The following is a 7,987-nucleotide window of genomic DNA, read 5'->3' as shown; positions in this document are numbered from 1 at the left end:
AGCAAGAGCAAAGCTGCTTCATGCCCTCTCCCCTCCACTGCCCCCAGACACTCCCCCTGCCTTCCAGTCGCCTCACCTTCGCCATGGGCGCTCCACACAGGCAGCACAGCACCCTCCATCCCTCGGAGCATCAGGGCTGGCCCGGGCCCCACACGCACACTGGCCCAGCGAGACTCAAAACGCCCAGACAGGTTGTGGCGAAGCAGGAGGCCGGGCTGGGCTGCCCAAGAGTCGGAGTCGTGGCCCATCTCCTCTTCCTCCTTGTCGGGGTGGCCTCCCACCCAGCCCAGCAGAGCCAGCAGCTGACAGCCGTTACACACGCCCAGGCTGAAGGTGTCCGGCCGCTTCCGGAAGCGCCTCAGCTCAGCCCCGGCCTGTGGATGAAAGGTCACGGCAGCTGCCCACCCTAGGAGGGAGCAGGACAGGTGGGGTGAGACTTGGAATGAAGGGAGATGGCTGCTTTCCCTGCTAACATGCACTGTTACATGCCCTCAGGCCCGCCCCCTCTGCAGAGCTCAGGGCAAGTGTAGGGGAAGAAACGGGTTCCTCTGCTTCATTCATATTGCCCATTCCTGGCCAGACAGGGCCCATGAGAAGTCTTTTGCTGGACCAGCAGAGCATTTTCAAAGTTTTTTATTTAGTTGCTTAACATTTAAAAATAAAATTTCAGCCGAAACCAGTTTAGTTCAGTGGATAGAGCGTCGGCCTGCGGACTGAAAGGTCCCAGGTTCGATTCCGGTCAAGGGCATGTACCTGGGTTGCGGGCACATCCCCAGTGGGAGATGTGCAGGAGGCAGCTAATCGATGTTTCTCTCTCATCGATGTTTCTAGCTCTCTATCTCTCTCCCTTCCTCTCTGTAAAAAATTAATAAAATATATTTAAAAAATAAAAATAAAAATAAGATTTCATATGAAAATCTGGATTTCTGGCTTCTCTTAAAAAACAGAAGGATTGAGCCATGCTGAGCCAGCTCTCCCACAGCACGATCTGCTGGAGGTTCGACAGGGCGCGTGCCCTCCAGCCAAGGGTGCACTGCCCCACCGGCCACCTGCCTCATCTAAGTGAGGCATCTGGCCCAGAACGAAGGCCCTCCCCCCTGGCCTGTGGAGGTGCGAGGCCAAGGCCCAGCCTAGCAGGAGGGGAGCTAAGCCACCTCCTCAGGAATGTGGGGGAGGAAGTGGGCAGAGCCCGCACGCTGACCTTTGGCAGAGCCCAGGACGTCTGCGTAGCTGAAGCCGCCCACGAAGGCCACACCGCGGAACGTGTCCAGCTTGACTGCCCCCGAGCAGAGGTCTTGCATGGTCACATCCCACACCTGGCAGGGTGGGGAGGGGAAGTGTCAGAGGACACACAGTCTGAGGCCCATCCCCAGCTCTGCAGGCTCACTGCTCACCTCGAACCCAGCCAAGTGGAAGGCATCGGCCATCTCCCGGTCTCCGTTACTGCCCTCCTCTCGCAAGATGGCGACTCGGGGGGTGGGGCCACCTGGGGGGGAGAAGTGTCTCTTCTAGAGGGCCACTTCCCACCCCAACCCCCAGGCACCTTTTTATCCCTAAATTTTTATTTATTAATTTGAGAGCGAGAGAGGAAGGTAGAGATAAGAGTGAGAGAGTGAGAGAGAGACTGATTTGTTTTTTCACTTATTTGTACATTCACTGGTTGCTTCTTGTATGTGCTCTGACCAGGAATCGAACTCGAAACCGTGGTGGGTCGGGATGATGCTCTAACAACTGAGCTCCCTGGCCAAGGCCCCGGACTCCTTTTGCAGAGCAGGCCTGGGCCTCAGGCCCCAGGTGCCCGGGAAGCGAAGCCTCTGCACACACTTCCTCACCGGGCTCGCGGGGCACGGACGCTTTGGGAAAGCTGGGGGGCAGGCAGTAGCGGGGCCCTGTCCGCTCCCTGAGCCCTTGTTCCTCCTCAGCCACACAGCTCGGCTCTGCCTGCAGCCGGTCCAGCTGGAAACTCGTCTCTTCCCAGAGGGCTCGCAGCTGCCCAACAGGCTCCTCCAGAGCCACAGCCCCGCTCACTGACACCCGGACCTAGAGGGGGGCAAATCTCTCAGAGGCCAAGGGCAAAATGCCCAACCTGAGGCTGGAGGAGGTGAGCCACACCGCCCTCCACACCCGCTCGTCCTCACCATGGCATGGGGCCCGACGTGGCCCGTGTGGCCCAGCTCCAGGCAGTGGAGGCCAGCATCCTGGTATCGCTTTAGCACCTGGGCCAGGTCTGTCTCCTGCACCTCCAGGACCAGGCCTGGCTCCTCAGTGAACAGCACAGGCAGCACTGGGAGAGCAACGGGGGCGTCAGGGGGACTCGAGTACTGATATGACTCAGGTAGTCAGGAGGGTATGACTGAGGATTGAGGGAGCGGAGGCAGGGACTGGGGTGGGTGAGGTCTATGAGACTGGGATACAGTCAGAACAGTGGGTGCCACCTGGCTCAGTGGTCCGAGAAGACAGCAACGGACTCGGGGGAAAAGGAGCTGGGACACTATGTTCTTTAAAAGGACATGGGTTTGCAGGGTGGGACAGGCAGCTCACGCCTGAGTCTGGACCCTGTGCTCCTCACCATCGACCTCAGAGGCAGGCACGTCCACTTCTATCCCACAATTCCCAGCAAAGGCCATCTCCAGCAGGCAGGTGATGAGACCCCCATCGCTGACATCATGGCCTGAGCAGAGGAGGCGGTCTGGAGGAAGAGGAATAACGCTCAGCAACCTCCGAGGCCAAACCTCGCCCCTGCTCAGGGGTAGAGAGTATGTGTGAGAATGTGGGCACGCACAGAGAGCCAGAGAGGAGAGCAGCTGCTCCCTCTTGCCCACCCTCACACGCTCAGCTGGGGAATGCTGCCACTGCCGGCCATACCCACCACCTGCACCAGGGCCTCACTCACCTCTCAGCAGCCCCTGGGTGATGCTGAAGGCACGTACCAAGTTTTCAGGAAGGTCCAGGTCGGGAGGGTGCTCACCAAGCTGGGAGAAGCACTGGGCCAGGGCTGTGCCCCCGAGCCGGTGCTGCCCAGGACTCAGGGGCACGTACAGCAGACGGCCTGGAGGGACAGGGAAAGGTGAGGGGAGATGGATGGCTCATGAGCACCCAAGTTCCAACAGGTGCTGGGACACTCAGACCCAGTCCCAGAAAGCACTGCAGCCCGTGCAGACATGGGGCAGGACGTGGCAAGGGCTGGTTAGCATTCACGATGGAGACCCAGACAAAGGACCAGGCTCTGAATACACAATGCAGGGAGGAGGGCAAGAACCCATACCTCTCCCTCCAGGACACTTGAGGTCTGGGGTCACAGTGGCTGTAATGTCTGGACAGACAGCATAGGCTGAGATGACCAGTGACCCTATGGAGCAAGGAGTAAGAGAGTAAGGTGCCAGCCTGGACCCGCAAGGTCCCATCCCTCTCCCAGTGGCCCCCAGACCTCACCAGGAGCCAACACAGTCTCAGAGCCAACCCGGGCAGCCATGCTGAGGGAGTCCTTGCCGCCGTCCACTGCCACCCCCAGGGCCGCCATCACTGCCACCATAGCCTCACAGGCATCGGCCAGAGCCGCCCCCTCCCCTGGGAGCTTGGCTGCCCACATCCAGTTCGCACTGCACTTCACATCCTGGGAAGTGGCAGAGACTTGGCATTAGAGGGGAAGGGAGGCCACAGCATGAAGGGCAGCGGGGTAACTGAATGGTGGATGTGGATGCGTCCCAGAGGCCGGGGCTCCAGGCAGAAGCTGTGGGGGACTCACCCGGAGGTCAGTGACTAGAGCAAACACCAGGTTGGTGAGGGCCTCGGCCACAGCCAGCCGGGCAGCAGCCTTGGGGTCCAGCAGGCTCTTGACCGGCTGCTCTCCCAGGGCTGTGGCGGCCCCTACGAGCTCCTGGTGACTCAGTGCCACAACTGCCACGTCTGCTAGAGGAGTCTGCAGGGGCCCGACACACTGCTGCTGGGCCACCAGGCCACCCACGGAGCGGTCCACCTGTGGAACCAGGTGGGGTTGGCAAGAGCACAAGGGCCAGGGACACAGGATTGGCGGGAGGCCTAGCTTGCCTTGACCATGCAGACCAGAGGCCATGAGGGTGGCTGCCCTGCCCCTTTTCCCTTGGGTCTGAACCCCACAGCAGTCCCCAAGGATGGGAGGCCAGGGGTAGGGGAGCTGGGGGAAGAGGGCAGAGGGCTGAGGGCCAGGGCAGGAGTGCAGGGAGGACCTTGTTGGTGAGGTAGCGCTTGCTGGCCACAGCAGGCAGCCTCAGGACCCGCTCCAGGGCCTGGCGCACGCTCAGCCCCGGAGGCAGGACCAGAGGCTGCAGCAAAGGGACAGTCCTCTGGAGGAAGAACTCCTGCAACACAGATGGCAATCGGGGTGTAAGCACCTGGGGGAGGGCTGGCACACAGGTGACAAAGCACAGACAGGGCCACAGGGCCAGGAGAGGAGAAACTCAGCCTCCTCCCCAACCCCACGTACCTTCCGAGGCATCTTGCCCAGCACCCAGTCCAGCTCCAGGTCCACAAGGGTTGTGTTAGGCATCAAGGGGGCATCTCCCTGGCCCTTTCCTCCCACAGGACACTGCCGATCATCCACCAGCACTATCTGTAGACCACAGGCACAGTGCCCAGGGGGAATGAGATGACGACCACCGCAGGAAGCGCTTCAGAAAGCAGGGCAGAAAGCTCTCCCCCCTGGCTGGTTTCCCCTGGTGCGTTCCTAGCCCTTTCTGCCTCCCACATCCTCCCCATAACACGTTTGCCACCAGCTGTGCCTAAGCAGCTCACGCCCACCCACAGTGTCTGCTTCAGGGGCCAACTCACTCTCCTGTCTCCAGTGATGGTGCCCACAAAGCAGGCTGGGCAGCGTTCCCGGGCGCCGACCCGACGCAGGAAGTCCCGGTCTGAGGGCCTCAGCAGAAGCGCATTAGACTCCTGGTACTCAGCCCCCCAGATTTCCAGGGCGTTCAGGGTTGGGTCCCCGAGCTGCACACCATGGAGGAGGAGGAAAGAGAAGGGTCAGTGGGTACTCCCAAGTTTCATGTGGGCAGGCTGGGCTGGAGAGACTTTGATGGCCAGACTTCCGGGAAGAGACTCGCCTGGAAGCAGCTGGTGTAAATAATGGCTCCAGCCGGGTCGCTCAGCTCCTTTAGGACATTGCCTGGTGAGAGGGTTGCAGGAAGAGGTGGTGATCTGGGTCCGGGCAGCACCAGGCACACAAAGGGCAGTCCCTGGCCTCCAAGTTCTGTGTGTCCCTGTGTGAATCACTGCTACACCCGCACCACCCACTGTCCCATGCAGCAGGCTTCCGTGCCCCAACCTTCAGCCTGTCCACACAGTATATAGGGAATGGAGACCAGAGCTGCATGGTTCGTTGCAGATTCTTGACGCCTCTTCCTAAACCAAACCTGGCAGACCAGGTAGGCCAGCCCCTTCTCTCACCATTGCCACCAGCACCCTGGTCATGGAGGCTGCAGATGGGGTTTCCCCTGGGGGCCTCCACACAAGCCCGAATCACACGGTTCATCTTCTGTTCCATCTCCGGGTCTCCCCGCTGCACAGCCCCAAAGTCCAGGTCACTGGCGTTGTCTCCCTGCACCTGTGGGAACGTACGGCATGGCTCAGCTCAGGGGGCTTAGGAGCTCCCACTCCCCATCCGCACACGGGGCCTGGCGATATCATGGAGTCTGCATCTGCAGCTATTCCTACTCACCTGTACAGACGAAGCAGCTCCGCCCCCCACTCCAATCCTGTAGACAGGACCCCCAACCTTTACAACATCCATGCCTGCAATGAGGGAGGGAAGATTCAGAGCACTGAGGAAGTGATTAAAAGAAGTATGAGTATGAAGAAGTGTGAGGACAAAGGATAGCTGATATTAGGATAGAGCAATCAAAATTACAAACACAGCCCTAACCGGTTTGGCTCAGCGGATAGAGCGTCAGCCTGCGGATTCAAGAGTCCAGGTTCGATTCCGGTCAAGGGCATGTACCTTGGTTGCAGGCACATCCCCAGCGGGGAGTGTGCAGGAGGCAGCTGATCAGTGTTCCTCTCTCATCGATGTTTCTAACTCTCTATCCCTCTCCTTTCCTCTCTGCGAAGAATCAATAAAATATATATTTTTTAAAAATTACAAACACACATATTCTTTGATTGGATAAATACACTTAGAGGAATTTATCCACCAGATTTATTTGCACAGGTACAGAATCACCTATGTCCAAAATTAAACACTGCAGCATTATTTGTATTACCAAATTTAGGAAATAATTTGGTGGTAACAATAGAGAACTGATTAAATAAAATTATGGTATGTCCACACAATGAAACACTCAGCCACCAAAGGAAAGAATTACATATGAATATAATGAAGTAATATGACTGCATCGGTATGAAATGATCTCTAAAATATATTGCTAGGTTAAAAAAAAGCAATGTATAGAAGTATGCACACCCATTAACAACAGCATCAAAAAGAATAAATTACTTAGAAATAAATTTAACAATAGAAATGTAAAACTTACTCTGAAAATTATAAGATAGTAGACTTAAATAAATGGAAAGGGATCTCATGTTCATAGACTGAATTAATATTGTTTTGATAGCAATATTCCCCCAAAAGATCTGTAGAATCAACACAGTCAGTCACCTTTTTCACAGAAATTGATCAGCTGCTCCTAAAATGTCTATGGAAATATGAGGGACTTCAAATAGCCAAACAACACTTCTGCTTTTTTTTTTTTTTTAATATATTTTATTGATTTTTTTCACAGAGAGGAAGGGAGAGAGATAGAGAGTTAGAAACATCGATGAGAGAGAGACATCGATCAGCTGCCTCCCGCACATCTCCTACTGGGGAAGTGCCCGCAACCCAGGTACATGCCCTTGACCGGAATCGAACCTGGGACCTTTCCGTCCGCAGGCCGACGCTCTATCCACTGAGCCAAACCGGTTTCGGCAACACTTCTGCTTTTAAAATTCACTACAAAGCTACAGTAATCAAGATTGTGGTACTAACATAAGGATAGATAGATACAGATCTATAGAATATACCTGGTATAGGTCAATGTACTACAACTGTTGAGTCCACAAACCAACGCATACATTTATGGCCAACTGATTTTTAAAAATATATTTTTATTGATTTCAGAGAGGAAGGAAGAGCATGAGAGAGATAGAAACATCAATGATGAGAGAGAATCATTGGTCGGCTGCCTCCTACACGCCCCTACTGGGGGATCAAGCCCGCAACCCGGGCATCTGCTGTTGACCGGAATAGAACCTGGGACCCTTCAGTCTGCAGGCTGATGCTCTATCCACTGAGCAAAACCAGCTGGAGCTGGCCAAGAGACTTTTGACAAGAGTCCCAAGACAATTCAATGGGATAAGAAAAGTCTTTTCAAAAGGTAGTGTTGGGACAACTAGATAGCCACATATGAGAGAATGAAGTTTTATAAATTAATATAAAAATTAATTTAAAATGTCAGAGACCTCAGTGCAAGAGCTAAAAGTTACAAAAATATTATAAGAAAACATACAAGTAAACCTTCATGACCTTGGCTTAGGCAATGGTTTCTTGGTCATGACACTAAAACCACAAGTAGCAAAAGAAAAATTAAATTGTATTTTACCAAAATTAAAAACATCTGTGCTTCAGAGGATACCATATAGAAAGTAAAAAGACAACCCACAAAATGGGAGAAAGTATTTGCAAACCATGTATCTATCTGATAAGGGTCTAGTATCCAGAATATATAATGAACTCTTACAACTCTATTAAAAAAGGATAAATAACTCAACTTAAATGGGCAAATAGACATTTCTCCAAAAATATACAAATAGCCAACAAACATATGAGACATAAATCAAAACCACAATAAGATACCACTTTGTGTACACATGATGACTATCATCAAACAGAAAGCTAATAACAAGTGTTGGTGAGGATTTGGAGAAACTGGGACCCTCATAAGGAGGATATAAAATGCTGTACTGCTCTGGCCAT

General features: G+C 54.1%; 1 protein-coding gene across 1 annotated transcript in view; it reads right to left on the bottom strand.

Moving 5' to 3' along the window:
- Positions 1-18: 18 nt before the first annotated feature.
- The window catches only part of PFAS (phosphoribosylformylglycinamidine synthase), a 14,110-nt gene continuing 6,141 nt past the window's right edge, over positions 19-7,987 (bottom strand). Inside the window, exons 11-27 of the mRNA XM_015562532.1 lie at positions 5,696-5,769; positions 5,425-5,581; positions 5,082-5,143; positions 4,807-4,968; positions 4,463-4,588; positions 4,206-4,337; positions 3,746-3,976; positions 3,433-3,613; positions 3,266-3,349; positions 2,894-3,049; positions 2,570-2,689; positions 2,139-2,284; positions 1,833-2,040; positions 1,395-1,486; positions 1,202-1,316; positions 72-406; positions 19-27 (exon numbers count right to left, since the gene is read on the bottom strand). Coding sequence (XP_015418018.1) covers positions 19-27; positions 72-406; positions 1,202-1,316; positions 1,395-1,486; positions 1,833-2,040; positions 2,139-2,284; positions 2,570-2,689; positions 2,894-3,049; positions 3,266-3,349; positions 3,433-3,613; positions 3,746-3,976; positions 4,206-4,337; positions 4,463-4,588; positions 4,807-4,968; positions 5,082-5,143; positions 5,425-5,581; positions 5,696-5,769 — 2,390 coding nt within the window. The remainder of the gene's footprint in view (positions 28-71; positions 407-1,201; positions 1,317-1,394; positions 1,487-1,832; positions 2,041-2,138; positions 2,285-2,569; positions 2,690-2,893; positions 3,050-3,265; positions 3,350-3,432; positions 3,614-3,745; positions 3,977-4,205; positions 4,338-4,462; positions 4,589-4,806; positions 4,969-5,081; positions 5,144-5,424; positions 5,582-5,695; positions 5,770-7,987) is intronic.

Source organism: Myotis davidii, unplaced genomic scaffold, assembly GCF_000327345.1.
Source record: "Myotis davidii unplaced genomic scaffold, ASM32734v1 scaffold37, whole genome shotgun sequence".
In the NCBI taxonomy this organism is placed as follows: domain Eukaryota; kingdom Metazoa; phylum Chordata; class Mammalia; order Chiroptera; family Vespertilionidae; genus Myotis; species Myotis davidii.
This window is presented reverse-complemented; position numbering and strand designations above follow the sequence as displayed.